Genomic DNA, 21,915 nt, shown 5'->3' with positions numbered 1-21,915 from the left:
GGTTAGACATGTAATTAGCTATAGGATACTTAGCTTTGGTTTTGATGTCTGGTTCATATTGTTTCTTAGGAATACCCTTGGTAGCCCTCTGTGATTTCCTAGACTCAATATTACCTACCCCAGATAATTCGTTTGAAATTAAAGGTACCTGAGACGGGACACTCGCAACGGATTCTTCAGTTGACGATGTAGAACGGGGGAAGAACTCTGATAGATGAAGGCTCTGAATATTCTGTTTATCGGGTGCACCACAGCCAGACTGATCAACGAGTAATTCATTACTTTCTGATATTCCATATTTTCCAGGATGCACTAATGTCTCTCTGTCACCCTCAAGTTGCGTGTCAATTAATGTATCTCTGTTTGACAAGTCAATGCCACTTTGAGGCTGCACAGTGATATTTCGGTATGCTGCTTCTGTCCTCTCTGACAAATCATAACATTGGCTTGCATCATCACCATTATCTAGCTTGTCACGTGGTCGGCTGGAGCCAAATAGCCTGCTGGAGCCAAGCCGTCGGCTTGTGAAGTCAATAAGCTGCCCATCTTAGGGCCCCACGGGTCCACCAACTTGTGTATCTCCACCAAATTCACTTGAGGACCTTACGGTTAGATCACCATCTCCATCTGAGGGCCCCACGGTCAGGTCACTTTCTCCTTTTCCATGAACTGGTCCAACGCCCAATTCTCCCAATTCTCCAGATTCTTTTCCGTCCCTTGCCTCACCATCTACGTCCTCACCGTCCATGTCGTTTTCAATTCCAACTCCAAATTTTTTCTCCAAAGCCTCTAAGTCTTCGAATTCTTCAAATGCAAATAAATCTCGAGGATTTCCTTCACAATCTCTCTCCCCTGAGGATTTGGCTATGCAGAATTTGGTGGTATGTGGGGACCAATTTTTGATGTAGCTATGCTGCGTTTTCAAGGTTGTCTGGTGTAATTTCGAAATAGACTTGTGATGGTGGAAAAGATAACTTTGTTCGGTGGTTTGTAAAGATTTTCGAGATTCGGGTTTCAGAGGAATACAGTGCAGGAAAGCCTGCTCTGATACCAAGTAGAAAATAAGAATTCAAAGTATTTTGGAATGCTTCAATATTATTCACCTCCAAAGAATAGGGTTTATAAAGTGATACAAGAGTAATCCTAATAGGAAACGAACTCCTACACATATACAGAGAGACGTAATCTATACGTACAAGGAAAGTAAATATTTACAGAATATTCTACAAACTCTGCCTTTGAAATTGAATTGTTCGGATTTAGGGCCGTATTTGGGTCAATCCAACTTAAAAAAAACGCAAGGTTTAATCTGATCCCGCATTATGCTTAGCTAATTTGGTCTTACAGTCAGTGTTTTAAAAAGAAAATGCGTAAGTCGAGGCGTTTTGCCGAAGTCTTTAGCGTCAAAAGTCTTATGGCGCTTTTTAGGCGTAAGCTTTTCGCACATTACCTTTTAGGAGTTAGAGTTTATAAAGAATTAATGTCCTATGAAAACACTAGATGGAACAATTATTAAGGACCGCATCTATTAGATGTAGTCCTATAATGGCAATCACACAAACACAATTTGACACAATTATTTACCGACGCAATGTAAACCTTACCACTGAGGAAACTTCACTGCGAGGTAACATAGCCTACACGAGAATCAAATCTAACATGAAACAAGTGATTACAGTTCACAAGTAGTGGTATTCAACACAACCACATTAATTAGCAACAATGTTAACTTGCTTACAACTAAATAACCTATTCTACACAAAGTGTGAAATGATCTGAGTAGATAGAAAAATCTGGACACGCCTTCTAATATAACCTTGTCTCGAAGCCTCACTGATCTCAAGCACTATGCAAGTGAAGAATGCAGTGAACAAGCAATTAGCACAAACAAAAGTAAAAGAGAGTTTTGTAAAACCAGTTTATGTAGACTATGCAACACAAATGAATTTCTCAATCGAAAATTCTAACTTTGGAAATGCTGTTTCAAAACCTTTTATAGAAGAAAAGACTTCCCCTCAATCTGATCACATTGATCACATATTGAGATAAACATGGAAACGTTTTCAAAATCTTTTATAGAAGAAAAGACTTCCCCTCAATCCGATCACATTGATCACATATTGAGATAAACATGGAAAGGTTTTTCAAACAAATCGTGAGACTCAATCAATCCTAACTAACAGCATGGAATTGATATCTCAAAAGATATTTATCTGATATGCATTTTAAACGACTTTAAATGGAGATAAGATATTTGAAAACTCTTTCCTAAATCTCTGATAGGATTGCAAACAGTTTAGATCCACAAAATTAGCAACGATCACATGCAATATGATATGATATGCAGACTACCTTAAATCAAGATCAGTGAGTTCTTCAGTCCCTTGATTTATGCTGCCTTGAATGCACCAGATTCATGTCAGCTATTGCAATCTCTTTGCTTGATCTTTATTCTCCTAGAGCAACCGGGAAAGTAGGAGAGAAGAGTTCTCCTAAGCCTTTGGTCCCGCAATCTCCTAGTACACTCAGGAGAATTTGTGCTGAATGGGAACTTGCCAAAATACTTACATCCTATATCAACTTCTCCTTTGATATAAAGTTCTACAAGAATTTTTATACTTACTTTGAAGCGTATAAACATATATTACTATGTAATTAATATAAAAACTGCACAAACAAATGTTGACTAGAAGAAGATATCATAGTAGGAGATGATATGTTTGTTGAATGAAAAACCCCAATATTAGTAAATAACTGACCTCGATCATTGACACCTACCAATTGCATACCAATAGATCTCCAAAAAGAATCAGGAATACGCGTCAAAGATGTCATTGGTTCTGATAAACAAAGAAATTCAGGGGAGTGCTTTCTAATTAAACTACGAAGAGCAGTCCTTGTAAGAGCATTAGCTAATCCCCGAATATTCCAAAAAATAATCTTCATAAATTAAGCTTTTGAGGAGGACCCCTATTTCTTGCGGGGTAACGATCCACAGTGCCCTCCTCAGGCTGTTTCTCCTCTCTTTGCTTTCTTCGAAGTCTCTTTGTCTACCTTGTGTCTAATCTTCATGTAAAATAAAATAATAATAATAATAATATTAAAATGCCTTTTAGAGGTAGCCTCAAGGCGTTTTGGTGAAGCCTAGCACGCATTACGCCTCAAGCGTGCCTCAAGACGCGTTATATTAAACACTGCTTATAGTGACAAAGAAAACTGTTTTTCTCTCTTCTATAAATTGAAAAAGTCTATTCTCTTGCATTGATTGAAAATAGTTTGGTCTTCAATTCCTTTATTATTCAAGAGTCTTTCTCTCTGTTCTTTTTTTTTTTTTTTGAAGTGTCTTGTTCCATGTCGAAAACAATTTGAAAAATACAATCCATTCGTTCATATATATTCATCGCTTGCATCCCATGAGGTCATTTGGGTACTGCAAGCTTCAAAGGTGAAATCTCCAAGAAGAACTTGTCGTTCATAGCTTGTATTTACTGAGATTTCTAAGTGTATCACTTGTATAAACATTTAGCAAGGAGTGATTACACACAGTTTAGTGATTTAGTCTAGAAAGGATTACCGTGATCAGTGGAATCCATGTGTTGTGAACTTGAAAGTTGTTTTTTTCGTTAGTGATATGGTTTTGGTCTTTCAAGAATTGAAGAACACGTATATGTTTTCTCTCAGTAAAAATGTGTCAACAAAAACTTGTGTTCTTTACTACTTTAGTTGGGTTATTTGATCTACTTTCAGTCTGTTCAGTATGAGTAATCAGGGTTTAGGGTTTAGGTTGCGAGCCTAAACATCTATTTGCAATACCTGAGAAAGTAAATTTTGAACAAAAAAGATTGGTTATGAGCCTATTCACCCTCTAGGCTCTAACTAGGATCTTCAGAATGCCAATGCTCATAATTGCGCTGCAACGATTGAGTATTGGAGTATGGTACACGGCCTTTGGCCTCCTTTAGCCGATACACCATACTGTAGGTTCAAGATACATTGGGATGTATTGCAATTCAAGATTCTCCACTGCATGGTTATTTTAAATCATCAAAGGTATTTGAGTTTTTTTTTTCCCCTCATTTATTTATCTTTCTCATTATCAATGCATTTCTAACCAGTTTTCTCGATCTGTTTTTGTTCTTTTCCTTCCTGCACTAGTTCAACATAGACCTTCAAGACATGGTATTTGGAGCACGAGTACAGGAAGAATGGAAGAATGGAAGCTGTACCAGGCTTCAATATCCAACACCTGAAGTACACTTTTACAAAGCGTATGACTTCTGGCGAGCAATCAGCTTGGACAATTCGGTTTATTAACCAAATACTTCTCCTACCGCTGGTTTACAGAAAAAGATCTCATGACTGGGGTCGTAAGACAACCTAAGTAAAAGTGTGATCCTCCAAATGAACTAGTGGAAGTTTCTTTCTGTTAAGATACAGGGCCAGAGAAGATACATTTTCCCCCAACTAGCCAGACTGCATTCATTTACAATGACACCTATTCTAACATACAGTTAGCTCTAGATCAGCATTAAACTTTCTCCCTTCGGGGACATGCATCTGATAAAATTAGAACGATACAAACAAGATTAGCATGGCCTCAGCACAAGGATGACATGCATAAATCGAAAAAAAAATAGATCAGCATAAACAAGAACAAAACTTCTGTAAAGCTTGCTTATCTTTAACTAGACAGCTGATTTTGCTCAGTGTGAAGTCTAGCCAAGTATATATCATCTGGTTCATACATACTTCGAAAAGTGCAGTGCCAATAGAAAAAAATAAATAAATTAAAAAAAGATAACAAAATGTGATAATTGAACTCTTCAAATAGGCCTAATCACTTCTAAAAATGTGAACTTTCAGTACAATATTGGCTTCCATCTCCATAAGCTCAAATACATAAACATCACCTCCTTTCAAATCATGTTCCCTGGCAAATGCAACCCAACCGCCACAAAGTTTGGCTGATAGTCTTTGATTACTATAAGCATAAGGAATCAAATTCACAGGCCACACTCTATTTTTAATCTGAAGCATCACTGTTTGTTTCTCAAGTCGCTTTATGAAACGCCTGATAAAACTAGTCGGTACACTCTGCATAAAAAGGGATGTATAGTAAGTAGTATTGAGTACAGTAACTAAAGAGTAGATGAATATGTTGCCAATGACTGTACGTACCACATTTGACTTCTCCATATGACAAGCCCCAAGAGAGACTTTGAAGAAGGGATTGTTTGGAATGAACTTGTTGGCAGCTTCAAGATTAACCCTTGGAACTCTCAAAGATGAGCAACGCCTTTGAGCAACCTTCCCACTAGTTTTTGACCTTCTGTTCTTGCCTACAGTAAAAGTTAAAACCAACGATTATCGATATAATCCATTTCCTTAGCCTTGATTTCGGCAAAGACTTACTTCACATTCTATAGGCTTACCAATATCAAGAGGAGAAGGATTAATAGAGGCCATACCACAATTCATGCTGCACTCCGATTCCACTTTAATTGTTGAGCTTCTGTCATGTTCAACTTGTTCAATTGCACCTCTACCATGCCCTGCACTAGATAAAACCAAAAACATAACTCCAATCAAGTAATGCATATATGGAGCTCACTAATTGCATAACTTCCCACATCACCAAAAACATAAGTGCAACTGAGCAAGTTATGCAGATGTGGAGTTACTGTGTACTCCAATTACCTGGTAGCAAGGGGAAACTTGTAGCTCGAAAAAATTCGACTTGAAATAAAAGCTTATTGTCCTTAATCAAGACAAAGATACACACATCACCCACTTTCAAACAATTGTCCTTTACAAATGCAAGCCAACCGTGCTTGAGTCTGGCCCTTGATTTTTCATGTTTGAACTGTACAGACCAAGTTTTTCCATTTGAAACCCGAAGGGTGACATTACCAGCGTCTTTAATTAGATTTCTCTTTAAAAAATTCACTGGAAAACGCTGAAAAATTAAGAGGAAATCATAGGAAATCAGTAAGAAACATTTCAAAAAGAGTATACATGTACGTTAATTTATAGTTCCATAAGCTTCCTTACCAAATAACTTTGTTGGACATATGAAGGCTGCAACACAATCTTGAAGTGAGGGTTTTCAGATATAAAAGCATCAGCTCTCCATAGAGCTTGAGCTTTTTCACTTTTATTCAGTGAATGCATCTCCCCAGTAGCCTCAACTGTTCCCTTCAGGTATCCTCGTGCACTAGACAAGCCTTCACCATCATTTCCAAACATCGTGTCGGCTGCTTTACCACTCCAACTTGATCTCATTTTTTTGAATGATGGAGGGCATGGTAAGGGAGATTTCTCCCTTGTTTTCGGGCGGGGTGGAGAATCCTCCAAGATTTCAATAGATATGTCATCATCTTCTTCATCTTCATGATCCGTCTTTTCCATATCGGGCATTCTTATGGGATAATCAATTTCTGTGGCAGTTCTATCAAATATGCAAACTTGGAATATAGAATTCCCTTCATATCGAAAAACTAGGAAGTCACCGTAGTCTAAAGAGCAGAACTTAGAGAACTCTGGCCAGCCCTTATCAAACCAAACCTTACCGTTGCACCTTGTCAATTCCACTTCCCACTCAGAACCGCTTGGAAGCTTAAGACAAGCTGAATTTGATACATCTTCTCCATATTTGATGACAAATTTCTTTGGAATTCTCTGCAGAAAATAATTACGTGCATGTCAAGCTAAATAAACGAACATTTTCATTCAGACATAAGATCTTTTCCTTCGGTCAGAAACAAATGAATAATGCAGTCATAGCATAACGTGTATATGGAGAAAGAGAGAGAGAGAGAGAGAGAGAGAGAGAGAGAGAGAGAGGTTTTACAATTTTGATATCTCTACAAGTGTCCTCCAGAATAATCTGGAAAAAATGTGGAGTGGTAGAGGAAAATGTTTGATGCCGGCAGAGAGAACCCATTCGCTTCTGAAGTTCAAAAAATGGATGGAATAGACAAGAGAGTAGATTATCTGAAAATGGTTGTGTATGAAGGTTTTGGTTTTGGATGAAGCATTATATATTAAGTACTTCGAGTCCTTTTGTATTCCTCATAACTTAATTAGCAGCTAAACCTATAAAAGCTTTTAATTGAAATCGCAAAGCTCAAAATGGTTTAATCACAGCTTTCAATTGAATCGTCACTCATGCACAACTACATTAACTCAAAACCCAATGCCTTGCATGTCCTCTTTTTATTTATATAGAAAGCTTTTCTTTAAATTAATTAATTTTTTATTGCTACAAAAGTTGTTTCGCAGTACCATTAATTACTAGGCAACTGAATCATCGGTGTATAATGAATCCAAAGGCATATATGTATAAATCGATCCCCTGGAACTGAGTTGAATAATGAACCTGCAACCCAGTGTAGAATTAGGGTTAATTTACTAACAACAAATACATGTGAATATAGGGGAAACAATGCATATGTAACATATCTTACATAATGATGAGAAAATTTTTTTCCTTTAAGGAATTCCGTTATTCATAAATAACACATACTAGAGAGACCGATTTGATGAATTTTAATAATGATCTTAACAAGATCTAAGCCCTACCTCTAAATTATGTGCATTTAGCTTATATAGTTTTAGGCAAACAAAAATACGTGTCATATATATATATATATTGAAAAAACAAGAATATTATGTGCATTTACCTTATATAGTTTTCGGCCTTTTGGGCGCAATGTTAATACATGACAATATCCTAAACTCATAACAACCACTAGTATACATTGAACAAACATAACTTATTTACACAAAAGTTTATAATAGTTTGAGTCACTCAACGCATTGCTTTTGGGTTAGGTAGCCGAGCAGAAATTTACAGCCATCGACAATCAAGAGGATAAGTTGAGTAAGAAGGGCCTTCTAATTTCATCAGACAGTAAACCAGCTTAGTGGCGAAAACGAAGCTCACACACAACAACCGGCCAAAACTTCAATTCGAATAAAGATTCCAGGGCTTTGATTGCCCAAGGCCAAGGCCTCCAAAACCTTCTTGCTGCATTATTACGAAACCGCCCCATTGTTAGCTGCATATCGAACCCCGCCATAAACGACGCATGAGGACTGGCCTGTATTTTATCACAAACATGTTGCAACCATATACGTACTGTGCCGATGGAGTATAGCAATGTCAATTAATTGAAGGGAAATTTTTAACAACAATCCCCAACAAATGACGCACTTCGAAGTTCAGTACATTTTATTAAAAAAAAAATCAAAACGGTACATCACTTTCAAAATCCGACCCACTTCTAATACATGGCATCTATAGCACTGTTAACCTTATGAAATTATATATTCATTTTTCAAATGATAATTTAGTACTTTTCACCTTTCTCTCTCTCTGTGGGAACTCCGATCTATAGTCTGCACTACTCTCACTCACTCATGACCTCATCACCTTACACACTCCCAGCTAAACAAAACAAAACACAAAACTCCAAACTAATTAACTCTAACTTTTTAGTGGGTACTCCCAATCACCTTCAACCCCAAAAGCCAAAACCCATTTCAATCCTCTGAAGCCTATCATCTTGTCCTCACTCAATGAGGTAGGTTGTTGTTCTACTTGAATTTTATTTTGGGTTTTGTGAATGGGGTGCATGTGCTCTACCTTCGCCGCCAAATTCGCTTTCTTCCCTCCATCTCCGCCCACCTACAAGATCCACAACCGGGAAAACGACGGCAAGCCCAGCTTGAAGAGCCAAACTTGAAGAGCCTGATGATGATGAGGGTGTCGAGGCCACTGGTCTCGAGGATCTCATCCTCGGAGACGCGGTAATTGCGGCAAATCCAGGAGAGGGAAGGGAGGAAGCGACGGAGAGTAAGGGATTCATCGAAATCCGAAATGTTGTGGCAGTGGCGTTGCGACGACTACGTAGGACTGAGAGAGGAGTCAAGGGTAGCAGATAGGGGCGTACGAGGGTTGCTTCTTCAGGATGGAGAAGAGTGAGAGAATCACAATGGCCAGGCCTATGTTTATGGCCGCCGAAGCTATCAAACTTTCAGGGTTCATAATCCTCGATCCGTTACTTTGAAAAGCTTTCTTCTCCTTCTTCTTCTACAATGAAGGAAGTAGAGAGAGAGAGAGAGAGAACGAGCTGATTAATTCCTTTTTTTTTTGTTGTCTTCTTTATCAATCCTTGAAAAGATGGATTTGGCCTTATAAATTTGACCAAAATCACATTGACTACCGGTGGATATAACGGCATGTACATATTTTCAGTCGAGATTACAAGTTCATGTATCGTTTTGATTTTTTTGAAAAATAATGTACCGAACTTCAGAGTAGGCCATTTGTCGGGGACTGTTGTTAAAAATTTCAATTAAAAGAAAACTTGTTAAACACGTTTTAAGTTACAATATATAACTATATATATATATATATATATATATATTCCTATAATGCCATATGCACCATTCCAAAATACCGTACCCTTGCAGAACTTATTATCTTCTCCTGCTATATATATAGAGAGGCAACATGCAGGCCCGGCCCTACCCAAGGGCAGGCTTGGCATCAACCTAAGGCCCAAGAGAATAGGGGCATAAGAGCAACTCCAACAGCTTCCTCATATTTTGATTTTTCTCCACTGTAGGGAAAAAAGAGTCTCTTTTGCTCCAACAGATTTCCTATAACTTTCCCTATTTTAGGGAAAGTGAGGAAAGAGAAAACCAAATTCCCTATATTTACAGCAATCTCTAAAATTTTAAGGAAGAATATGGAGATTTTAGAGATTGTTGTAAAATAGGGAATCTGTTGGAGTTGGAGAAGAAAAAGATGCTAAAGCTTTAACTTTTGCTTCCTTATTATACAGAAATTATAGGGAAGCTGTTGGAGTTGCTCTAAGTATTTTTTTCTATAAAAGGTTATATATACACAAAAATAAATATAGCATACAGTGGAGCGAGACGCAATATAAAGTCCCTGCGTCTTCTCTTCTTCTCTCTTCGAGAATTGTGAACACAATTATAGTAGACGAATTTCAATAGTCTCTCACTCTCTCCAAAACCTTGAAATCAAACAAAAATTTTCTTTAAATTTGGGGTTCCAGTGATTATTCAATCAGTCAATTCATTCTCATCATTTGTCATCTCTCAATCTTTCTCCTATTATTCAATCAGTCAATTCATTCTCATCATCTGTCATCTCTCAATCTTTTTCCTATCTATTTTTTTGTTCTTCTATGGTGATTAGGCAAAAATTTTGGCATTTCATTGGTGCAGGGCGAGGTAGAGGTCAGAATATGAAGAATTAGATTGGGTGTTCTTTAATTTTCAAATTGTTTAAAATTATGGATACTAGAAGTTTTGTTGCTAGTTTTTCATGAGTATATGTTAATTATTTTAACAACTTGTTAACTTGTAATGTTTCAAGGCCAAAGCAATTCTCAAAATCTCGACTGTATTGTCACAGCCGACAGCTTTCATCCTCCTTATTTACTGGTTTTTACAAATTTGATCTTGCTATTAGCACCCAATTATGTTTTTTTTTTTTTTTTTGAATGAAGAGCTGGTGCGGTTGCCCTCAAGTCTTGATTAATGAAACTGTCGAATACAAGGGGGGAGAGGGGACATTGAGCCTAAACCCCTGATTACAATAATCACCTAGAGAACATCCTGAAATACTATCATGAGTCTCTACCAAATAATTGTATTCAACTAGGCACCAACTACCAAAGAGCACTTTACTGGTGACTCTATTTGCTTTGACATAGCGGTGACCTAACGGAAAGATAACTCGATATGCAACCCGATTACAACGTAGCATAATTACCATACGCACAGCTTTCCTACTATGTTGCCGCCGGAGGATAAATCTGACGACACTTAGTCTCACCTTGCAACTAGGAAGTAGCGGCCATTTGACCAAACAAGGAATTCGCCGCCTACCTAGAGCAGACAAGGTACTTTGAGTGCATACACAGGCAAAAAGCCTGACTAGCCCTACCTTACAAATGTAGGGACTTATTACTCGCAAAACGCGCAACAAAACTAAACAACATAGAAATATAAAAACTGTAAATAAAATAGTAACCTGGTCTAGGCCCAAGTAGTGAACCCAAGCCCAAGATCTAGTAGCAAGGAGAGCCCAGCCAACAAGCCAGACCCAACCCAGCTTTGGTACAGCCCCACCGAAATGCCGCAGACCCTATCGCATCACCACTTGTAAAGTCGACACCGTCCACCGTCTGTCAACCCAGCTACCACCAACCTAGCCATCCCCCATCTCCAGATCGGATCTGGAAAAATCGATGATGCCAACCTAAAAAGATCTGCCAAACACCCTTCGACGCCGCCAGCGTTGCAACCCAAAACTTGACCTAAACCGGTGACAAAACCCTGCACCGGCACCCTCAGCCTGACAGTGACCACGATCTCCTCCTCCACCTTCCTCAAACCGCAGCAGCCCAAGTCTAAGCCCCTGCAATTGAGGACACCTCTTCCTCCACCGACGTAGGCAGAGACAACGCAGCTCGTCCGACGACAGCGCCCCTAGGGCCCGCTGCCGGATGGAGAAGGGATAATTTTATCGAAAATCTGGAAAGAAACGTGAACAGCAGCCAATTATGAAATAGTTTTTTTTTTTTTAATTAACTTTTGGACAAAATACTGTTTACTCCCTATACTTATAAGGTCTCAACGTTTCAGTTACTCACGTTTCAATTTCAACTAAGTGCTCCTCTAACTCTCAAATTTCACACAATAACTTTATGTCAAAATCTCAGTTAAATTGCTAACGTGACATCCCTTTCACATTAATGTCTTTTCTACCCTTACTTTCTCTTTTTTTTCTTTTTTCACTATGTCAATAACCTCATCAGACGACAGGGCTCAGACGACAGAATGGTTGCTTTCTGTTGTCTGAATAACTTTAACGACAGAATAAAAAAATTATGTTGTCTGAATATAGTGATATACCATGGTAAATTGATTTTGAGAAAAATGTTTTGTTTCAGACAACAGTTTTCTGTTGTGTGTGTAATGGAGACTTGCTTAGTTTTGAAAGTTTTTTTTTTTTTTTTTTTGGAAAGGACTGTTTGGTTTTTTGGTACCACATAAATGAAATTAGATCAAACAACTTAATCAAATCTGGCCCGATGGATTTCTCAAACACTGAAAACGCCCCTCTTTCAAACTTCTCTTTTCTTCACAGCACATCTCTCAAACTAAAACCACTGAACTGAAAAATCCAGCGCCAAATCCAACATCAATCTCTTCTATTCGTTCACTATACTGCTGGTAAGCCATTCGATTAAGTGTTTATAGATTTAGGGTTTTTGTTGGATTGGGAATTTAGGGTTTTTTCGATTAACTGTTCAGCTCACTTTGCCTAGGCGAAGACGGAGGCTAGGTGGAAGACGGAGGTACAGTCCAACGACTTCGTCTTCATTCTCTCAAGTCTGATTGTCTCAACTAACTTCTGAAAACCCAAACCTCCTCAAAACCTTCAACCCAGTCTCTGTGACGGTCGACGGCAGCGGCACGACGACATCGTCTTGTTCTCGCGACATCACTCTGTCAGTCTCGGTCTGTCCCTCTCTCAGATTCGATCTGATTTACCTTTTTGTTAAGAGATTGCTTGATAATTCGGTTTGATTTACTTTTCTCTAAAAAAGATAGCTTGATTTGATCTGCAAGCTTGAAATTTTATGTACTTGTTGCAGCTTTTGGTGGCGGAGCAGAAGAAAGAAAAGAAAAAAATCAGAAGGGGTCGGGAAAGAGAGGAGAAAGAAGAGAATAGGGATGTTAAGAAATATAGAGAAGAAAAGAAGAAGAAATAGGAAGAGGGAAGAAGAAGATGTTTATCTTCCGGAGGGTTGCTTTCTAAGGGAGAGGAGATCATAAACAAGAGAGAAGGAGAGAGACGAGTTTGTTTGAAGTTAAAAGGCAAGAACATGGTTTTGGGTTCAGTTTCTTTTTGTTGAGTGGCTTCTATTTTCCGGATTGTGTTTGTTTCTTGAGATTATGTTCTTGTTGGTTATTCTTTGATTAATAGCATGTTATTGATTTGGGTTAGTTCAATTGTGCTAGTTTTCCATCTTATTCCTGAATTTCATAGAAGTTTGAGAATTGAGCAAAAATACTTGAGCTTTGTTTCAATTCTATTTTTATTCCGTTTAGGATTTGAGGTGAGTGACTGACTTCCTTAATTACTTGATTTCATTGGGGAATTTTGGGTTTAATGCAATTTTGGATTTTCCGTTTGGTTTTCTTTCAATTTTTGCAGGTGATATATGAGAAATTTATGAATGCTATACGTGAAAGTTGGTGTCTACTAATATTGGTTCCAGGTAGTAATTCAGTCTCATCTGTTCCTTTTGTCTTCAAGTAATCAATTTGTATGAAATTTGATTGGGAAGCAAGTGCTTCAATCTCATAGTTTTTGTTTTTGTTTTTCATCACTATCAAGCAGAGCTAGTAGGTATTATTTGAGATTAGGATTAAAACTCTACTGCACCCAAGAAGCAAAGGAGCATGCAGTGGTAAATCCTTTTCATTAGTTCTAGGGATACTAGTGAATTGCAATGGTACTATTAGTTGTATCAGTAATCTACTTTTTTTTTTCCTGTTTTGTTTTTTATTTGGTGCATAAGGGCAGCTTTGAGGTTTTCTTTCTTTGATCTCTTTAAGGTCAGAAAAGCCTCAATTTATTCCTTTTGTATTTGTTTGCTAACATTTTCTTTGAGAGTTTAATATACCCGCCGGAGTTCGATCGTGAGTATTAGTACTATTTCAATGTATGTGTCTTCTTAATTAAAGTTTTTGTGATTGAATTGGGTTGGTGCAGGTTCCCCTTCTTGGTGGAGCATTCTGCGCATGTACTTGGCATTTCTTTTATAACACCGAGTCTCTTGAGGTAAGATCATGTTTATAGTTTATAGTCTCTCGGTGGAGCATTCTGCGCATGTACTTGGCATTTCTTTTATAACACCGAGTCTCTTGAGGTAAGATCATCTTTTTGTGTTGATAGTTTATTTTTGTTGCTGAGATCATCTTTTTTGTTGATAGTTTATCTTCTTTGGCAGTGTCAAGTTCTACTGGCATGGTAGCTTTAGCTAGTCATGTTAAGTGCTTGAAGCTATGGAAGTGATTTAGTCCATCTTTATCTATCACCTGCATCACACATCCTGAAATAGTCTACTACAACATGCTTTTGTCATTTCTGTATATTGGGTTATAGTATGTCATAGTAAGTACATAAGAGGGTTTTTAGATCTTAACAGTCCCAATTTACCCCATAGATGAGCTTACTGCAATGTCAGTAACAAAGGCGGGTTGTGTTTTTTCGTCTGAACTAAATTATGGAAAATTCATCTAGCATTTTGGTATTATTTGGATGGAAATTGTTTAATTAGTATACATAAAATACTTATACTTGCATTCATACTCCCACAAATATGTAGCTCTGCTGTTAGGAATATCTTTTGGCATTTCAGGTTATTAAGCCATGCCTTGTATTTGCAATTGACTATTTTATGAATAAAAAGTAATTGAGCAATGAGTACATGATCTCTAACTCTTTGTTTGTACTTGCAGTTTTTGCCCTTGGAAAGTTAATGAATAAAAATGAAGATCAGAGCTAGCTTTCTGCAATTGCAAGGTATTGTGGAACATAATATATTTATTTCCAGGGTGCTGCTCTTCATTAACAATTTTGTGCATGCAGGCAAGGTTCAGGCAGTGCTTCAGAGGAGACTTGAAAGTGCCAATCATATATCAGCTTTATTTAGCAAAGGTATTGGATTATGTGGCTGGTTGAGAGCTTAAGAAAGATGAAGTGTGGCTGGTCGAGAGAGCAGTTTAGAGCACTAGATGATCTGGTATTTTCATATTATGTGGATTTAACTTGTAGAATTACAGTTTGATTGATTGATGTAATGGGATCTGGATACTTGTACATTTTCAAATGAAATTAATTATAATGTTAATTTGATTGAAGTGCTTCTCTTTCATAAATTACAACTAAATTTTGCCGACCAGATTTCTTAATATGGTGTTGTGCAACTGCTCTTGCTAAGACATACAAACCAAATAAAGCTGACATCCAAACCAATATCAAACAACAGAATTCAAGCAAATGTCTGTTGTTAACAGTCTCATACATTGACATATAATTGTGGTTTCTAATTGAATCACACAACAGAAAAACACAAGAAAGTACAAGCTTCTATATATTCGGACGACATATTTCTGTCATTTTAATAAAAAAGAAACAACAGAACATGAAAAATATATGTTGTCTACAATTGATTCACACAACAGAAAAAATCCAAGATAGTTCAAATCTCTATATATTCACACAACAGATTTCTGTCGTCTTAATGAAATACAAACGATAGAGATTTATGAAAATATGTTATGTAGAATCCTTTATAACAACATATAACCGTCGTTTCATTACATCTTCAACTACAGAAAGTCATAATTTGACATATCTCGACATAATCAGACAACAGATTATTGGTCGGCCTCTGTTGTTTGAGTGAAATATAGATCACGGGTAATATCTGTCGTCTGAAGACCTAAGAGATATCAGGCTACTAGACAACAGAAATTTTATGAATCAGACAACAGCCCTCGGCTGTTGTCTGATGAGGTTATTGACATAGTGTTTCTTTTTTCTGTTCGTTTCTTTCTCCCCAGCCAATCGCCCTAGAAAAACAAGTAACCACCGCGCGCTTCACTGCCTCAACTGCAAAACTGGTAATATTTTCAAATTTTTCAATCGAGTTTGGTTTATGTTTTTCGATTAACTTATGCGGCTGGGTAATTTTCTAGTACTCCTCGATTTATATCTTGCTCGATAAAAATTATGTATTGTTAACTATTACAAGAATTTTCATTCATTTGGCTTCATTGAATTCTGGGCCATCACTGTTGGGTTTGAATGTAAGACTTTGCAGTCTGATGGTCCAGTCACTTGGAGTATTTCGGAGGTGTGGAGAAGGTCGTGGGAACATGGGATTGGACCCACCTTGAATAATTAGAGACCCAAAACTATGGTCACTGTTGCTGCACACAACGTTAAATTTGGCTTCATCGCTTTCTTTTCTTCTTCTTTTGCTTCAAGATTGCAACCTTAGAAACACAGAAGTACGAGTACCCTATATCTGGAGATGGTGGTAGTAAAGGGGATGAGGAAGAGGTTGCTGGAGATGTGTGGAGAGGAAGAGGCGTTACCCACAGAGGGCATGGGCTGTGAAGGTAGTGGTGGAGGAGGAGCCAAAGATTCGGAAGATAAAGCAGAGAAAAACAACAGCGGCGGAGGAGGAAGATACTGCGCAGCTCGGATTGTTGATGAGCACATCGGGCATTTGGGCCGTCCTCATCTTCCTTGGCGCGTAGGTACAGGTTGAAGCCCAGACCTCCCCCTCGTCACCGTCCAAGCCTTGGAAGGCCACATGGCCACTGATCAAGCCCAGATGGCCCCTCTCCCTGACTATATAAAGGCCTCGATCTAACTCGGTGTAGATTGAGATTTTGAGGCAGAGTTTAGCAACAAAGATGGATTTGGATGCGTCCCGGTCCAGATCCGACTTGCTGAGGTGGAAGGTAACAGCGGCACGACTGTAGTCTGGAAGAAGAAGAGGAAAATTTTAGGTATAGCAGAAGGAGGATAGAGTTTAGGGAGAGAGAGCCAGAAGAAGAAGAGGTAAAAAGAAAAAGAGAGAGAGAAAAATTTATTTAAAAAAAAAGAGAGTAAGTGAGGGTATAATAGACATTTTTGTGTGAAAGGAATGACACGTCAGCAAATTGATGGAGATTTTGATGGAGAATTAACGGCAAGGACTTATTGCGTGAAATTTGAGAGTTTGAGGAGCATTTGGTTGAAATTGAAACGTGAGGGACTGAAACGTCGAGACCCTATGGCCTCGTTTGGTTTATGGAATGGAAAGGTTAGGAAAGGAAAGTTGATCCTTTCCTGTGTTTGGCACACGCAAGGAAAGAAACAAATTTCCTGCATGAACGGAAAATAGGGGGGAAATGGATCCTCTCACACCCCATGGGATTCATTTTCCCTCATACTTTCTTTGCATTAATTGCATATTAATTACCTCTCTAAAGATTATTTTAATAGTTTTTTATTACCAAATGGGAAAACTACTGTTTAGTCCCTGTACTCTGACTCTGTCCTCATTTCAGTCCCTGACATTCTATTTTAATCTGAAAAGTCTTTTAGGTCACAAATTCCGTCCGATCGGTCCTCACCTTTAATATTCCGTCAAATCGGGTCGTTAAGTTGCTGTCCTCTTTCCCCCATTCTTGACCAAAAAATAACTCCAAAGTGCTTGAATTTGTCAGTCCAAACCCCACACCTACAACAGCAACTTTTCCAAACATATACATTGAAACTCTAGAAAGCTTCTCAAGTTTCAAAACTCCATTCTTTGAGCTCTCAATCGGTGCATAATCATAGAGCACCCACAAATTCTTGCTTTACTTTCTGATTCAAGCATCACAGGTCCGATTATCATATTAACCAACTTAACAAGTATGAATACCAGAAATCAAAGAAAACAACTACTATTTCTTATCTTCCCCGAGCAACCAACTTAACCTTCTAATTATCAAATTCCTCAGTTTCTTGAATTCAAGCATAAACAAGCAATCAAAATACATGTTCCTGAGCAAGAACTGAATCCAAAATAAGCCAAGAAGATCAGCATCGCCGCCACACACGGTGGTTTTAACGATGGCTGAAATCACCCAAAACTCCAAGTTTCTCAAACCTTAACTAAAATCAAAACCAAGTATATAGACATTTAGATCCTCGAAGAGTTGATCAAGTTTCATACATCACTTACCATAAATGGTGACCGGAGTAGCCAAAAAACTCACCGAAAACACCGAAGCTTCCCGACTTCGATTCTCTCTCATGCCTTATCATTTAGACAAACCAACACTGTGGATAGGTCGGCGAGAACGAGAGGAACCTTCTGACACCGGTGGGCCGCCACGATTTGACCGAAATCGGAAAACCTCGCCGGAAACTCTTGAAGCTTTTGAGCTTCACTCACGTCGCTACTCATTTGGAGCAAGGAAGACTAGGCTCTGATTCACGCCGCCAAGAGGAGTCGAACAACACCGGTCCAACGTCGAGAGGCAGCCGGAAAGTGGAGAGAGGGTTGGGTCACCGTCGCTGCAACATGACTCAGTTTTTGGGGCTCAATCTGATGCTTCTCAAGAAATGGACAGAGAAGGGTGAGGCCTAAACAACCATAATAGAGGGCATGGATAGTGAGGACATTTTGCAATTGGGAAGGCTTACGTGGCGTTGACTTTAATGCCACGTCAGCCTACAAACAGAGCAAGTTAACGGTGAGGATCGATAAGACGGAAATTGTGAACTCAACTTTTTCAGATTAAATTAGAATGTTAAGGACTGAAACGATGATAGAGTTAGAGTACAGGGACTAAACAGTATTTTCCCCTTACTAAATTATCCAAGAAATTTTTGAATCTTGAATTGTTTATGTTTTGATAATAAGGATATTATTGGAAAATTGATGTTACCTACTTTCCTATCCATGCACAAACCAAACATTAGAAAAGTAAAATACATTTTCTGATTACTTTCCCGGTGTTTCCAAACATTGGTAGGGAAACTAGTGGGAAATTTACTTTCCCATTCTCATGGGAAAAACCAAGAAACCAATTTCCTTTCCGGCAATCAAACGAGGCCTGTTAGTATAAGGAGTAACCAGTATTTAGCCCCCGTTTGGGATTGCTTTGCTTTTAAAAAAATCAGCTTTTGTTCAAAATTTTAGATCTTATTGTGTTTGGTAAATAAATAAAAAGCAGCTATAATTTAAAGTTATAGGTCACTGGCAGTAGATTTAGAAGCAACTCAGAAGTTGTTTTTAGAAGTTGCTGTGGATCAAAACACACTCTGCAGTTATTTTATGTACTGACAACACTTTTAAAAATATTATTTACCAAACATGAAACTGTTTTAATACACAGCTGATTATTCTCACAACACAGCAGCATCAATTTTGTTTAGAAGTCACAACAATCCCAAACTAGTCCTTAGTCCTTAACTTTTCCTACTCGTTTTCTCTTTATATATATATGATATAATTTTACATTGTGATGTAATATATATTAGGTGTAATTGAAAGTCGGAAGTTGCAAGTAGATATGTTGATGCATAATTCACAATGGCTACTTCGCAACCCAAAGTCGATGCATAATTCATATTCCTTTATTTATTGAAAACGGCGTGGAGAAAAAAAAAAATTAGAGTTTGATGTTTGAAATAAACACTCTACATGTCCATTTATGGATAGTTTGGGCACAAATTTTTTTTTGCCGCATCAAAAACCTTATGACCGGCTTTGCATGTACGAACAAATTAAACAATAAAGCTGCACCCCATTCCCATATTTATGGAGCTCTCCTTCCAGATCTTATATACTATTTCAATGCGGTTTTATTTAATTTGTTTTAATTTTGTTTTATCTAGGTTAACGTTGGGCTGATCGATGGTTAATTTGTCTATCATGAGTTCATGACTGAGGTGTATGAGTTTTAAACAGCAGTAGTCTCTAAAATTTAGATAAACTTTGTATTTGACCCAATTGAAAGACACACAGGGAGACTGTGTTCCAGTGCAAGATAAAACTAGTTGACTTCTGATGATTTATTAAATTAGTTTTTTCGATTACAATGGTTTCGTCTCATTTGTGAGATTGGAGTTTCCAACTTTTTGACATTATTCTTCATGGAGTGGTAGAGAGGCTTAATTGGGTCGATCCCGACACCATATTTGATTAATTAGGTCGACATTGTCTTTTATGGTGTCGATTTTTGTCAATAAAATCACAACAGCTAACACTTTATAGATTGTGTGTGTGTAGAAGGAGTACTTCAAGTTTTAAATCGTTCGAGTAAAAGAGAAAAATTGAATAATCAAGAGGAGGATTGGAGTAATAAAGGAGTTCTCATTGACGAGATTCGAGTTTATTTGTTTAGTCAGTTGCCTTCAGTCACTTGAAGTTGTGTTCTTATAATTTGCAATAGCATTGCCCATTGTACTAGAGCAGCTCTTTCTTCACCGTTGGCTACTTTATGCATCAGGGTTGTGCCTGTGTGGCTCAACTCAATCTTCGATGATTATCTATGTTAAGTTGTTTATAGAGTGTGTGGTATCTTTTTTTTTTGTCGTTTTGGCAAAGTCTTAATGGAACCAAGCAGTGTTCCAAAGCTATTGCTAACAGGCTGAGGATCTTATTACCGAAATTGATATCACCGTTCTAAAGTGCCTTTGTGTCAGGGCGTTTAATCACAAATAACATATTGGTGGCCAATGAGGTGGCACATTTCGTACATAATAAAAAAGACGATGTAGAGGGTTTTATGGCCTTGAAATTGGATCTTAGTAAAGCCTACGATAGAATGGAACGGGAGTTCTTGAGGAGAGTGATGAGTAGGTTTGGCTTTGCTCAAAGATGGATTGATTTGGTCATGCAGTGTGTTACAACAATGAGGTATTCTTTTTTGGTAAGGGGAAAACCAAGAGGATGTTTAGTTCCTACTCGGGGACTCAGACAAGGGGATTCTTTATCCCCTTATCTATTTTTACTTGGGGCGGAAGGGTTCTCTGTTCTACTTCAACAGAAACAAAGAGAGGGTTTTCTCTCGAATATTGAAGTTTGTCAAGATGCACCCTCTATGAATCATCTTCTTTTTGCTGATGATAGTATGTTATATGATAATGCGGAGTTAGAGGATTGTTATCAGATTCAGGAAGTGATTGAAACTTATGGAAGAGCTTCCGGTCAAATAGTGAATTTTAATAAGAGTTTTGTGGTGTTCAATAAGAATGTAACAAACTACATGCAAGGGGAAGTGGCTGATCTCTTAGGGGTGGAGGTGGTAGATTCTCATGAAAAATATCTAGATCTACCGACTTATGTAGGCAGGAGGAAGTCTGCTACTTTCCAGTATATTAAAGAGAACTTGGCTAAGAAATTGAAGAATTGGCAGGGGAAGTTATTGAGTGGTGCTGGCAAGGACATTCTAATCCGAGTGGTGGCTCAATCCTTACCAACTTATGCAATGAGCATTTTCCAACTTACAAAAGGGTTCTGTGATGAGATGGAACAGATGTGTGCACGGTTCTGGTGGGGAAGCACTAATGATAAGCGTAAGATTCATTGGAGGTCTTGGGATTTCTTGTGTAATGCTAAGGAAGAGGGTGGACTGGGCTTTCGAAGCTTAGCGGAGTTTAATTCTGCTCTATTAGCGAAACAAGCATGGAGGATCATTCATCATCCTACTTCTTTGATTGCACGGATTTATGTTGCCAGATATTTCCCTTTGGGTTCTTTTTGGACTGCAGGGATGCATGCCTCTCCTTCTTACTCTTGGAGAAGCATATTGTCTACTCGTGAGTTAATTGCTTATGGTTTCTATTGGCAAGTGGGTGATGGTGAGAAGGTGAGAGCTTGGAGCCTTGGAGTGATCCTTGAATACCGGGTCTTCCATCGTTTAAACCGGAGTTGCAAACTAACAGTGCGGATGCTACACTTAAAGTTAGTGATCTTATTCTTCCTGAAAATTCTTGGGAAGCAAGGAAAATACGGGTTTGTTTTCAGCCAATACAGCAGAGGCAATCTTATGTATTTTCTCAGCTCTAGAAGAGCTCAGGACTAGTATTCCACGCTCAGCCCCCCTAGTCCTGTCAAGATGACCCCGGCGCCGCTGGCCTTGGCACTAGCGGAACCGTCCACATGCAGGTTCCAGTCTGACTGTAGGGGAGCTGGTTCTTCAGCGGTTACCATTTCCGTTCCAGGCTCTGTCTCCATGCCGGGTCCTGGCTGACGCTCGGTGAGTTCAGCAATGAAGTCCGCCACCGCCTGGCTCTTCATGGAG

At 38.3% G+C, this 21,915-nt stretch overlaps 2 protein-coding genes and 1 non-coding gene across 8 annotated transcripts; 2 read left to right on the top strand and 1 right to left on the bottom strand.

Moving 5' to 3' along the window:
• The first annotated feature begins 4,536 nt into the window (after nt 1-4,536).
• Nucleotides 4,537-4,643, top strand: LOC133727624 (U6 spliceosomal RNA). Its single transcript, XR_009855302.1, has one exon. It is a non-coding gene; the product is annotated as a U6 spliceosomal RNA (small nuclear RNA).
• An 87-nt stretch (nt 4,644-4,730) lies between these two features.
• LOC133725071 (B3 domain-containing transcription factor VRN1-like) lies at nt 4,731-11,829 on the bottom strand. 6 transcript variants are annotated; one of them, XM_062152113.1, is made up of 8 exons: nt 11,072-11,829; nt 7,285-7,378; nt 6,851-6,949; nt 6,052-6,678; nt 5,698-5,956; nt 5,433-5,552; nt 5,179-5,339; nt 4,731-5,094 (listed from the first exon to the last, which is right to left on the bottom strand). In XM_062152113.1, exons 2-8 carry the CDS (start codon nt 7,285-7,287, stop codon nt 4,834-4,836), a joined length of 1,530 nt encoding a protein of 509 aa, XP_062008097.1. In that variant the 5' UTR covers nt 7,288-7,378; nt 11,072-11,829; the 3' UTR covers nt 4,731-4,833. The 6 variants fall into 6 exon arrangements, with proteins under 6 accessions (XP_062008097.1, XP_062008096.1, XP_062008100.1 ...); XM_062152112.1 differs by having other exon boundaries at nt 7,285-11,829; XM_062152116.1 differs by having other exon boundaries at nt 5,469-5,552; nt 7,285-11,829.
• An 8,607-nt stretch (nt 11,830-20,436) lies between these two features.
• On the top strand, nt 20,437-21,696 carry LOC133728992 (uncharacterized). The gene has a single exon (XM_062156469.1). The coding sequence runs from the start codon at nt 20,437-20,439 to the stop codon at nt 21,694-21,696; it is 1,260 nt and encodes a 419-aa protein (XP_062012453.1).
• The last annotated feature ends 219 nt before the right edge of the window (nt 21,697-21,915 follow it).

Source organism: Rosa rugosa, chromosome 1 (genome assembly GCF_958449725.1).
Source record: "Rosa rugosa chromosome 1, drRosRugo1.1, whole genome shotgun sequence".
Taxonomy (NCBI): domain Eukaryota; kingdom Viridiplantae; phylum Streptophyta; class Magnoliopsida; order Rosales; family Rosaceae; genus Rosa; species Rosa rugosa.
Note: the sequence above shows the minus strand (reverse complement) of the source record. Positions and strands in the feature narration are given on the sequence as shown.

Bases quoted from the DNA above. Each gene is read 5' to 3' on its own strand.
- LOC133725071 (XM_062152112.1), bottom strand. The intron at 5,957-6,051 runs GTAAGGAAGCTT...TTAATTTTTCAG, and splicing joins ATGTCCAACAAAGTTATTTG to CGTTTTCCAGTGAATTTTTT. The intron at 5,340-5,432 runs GTAAGCCTATAG...CTTTTACTGTAG, and splicing joins TCCTTCTCCTCTTGATATTG to GCAAGAACAGAAGGTCAAAA.
- LOC133728992 (XM_062156469.1), top strand. From the start codon at position 20,437: ATGGAACGGGAGTTCTTGAGGAGAGTGATGAGTAGGTTTGGCTTTGCT.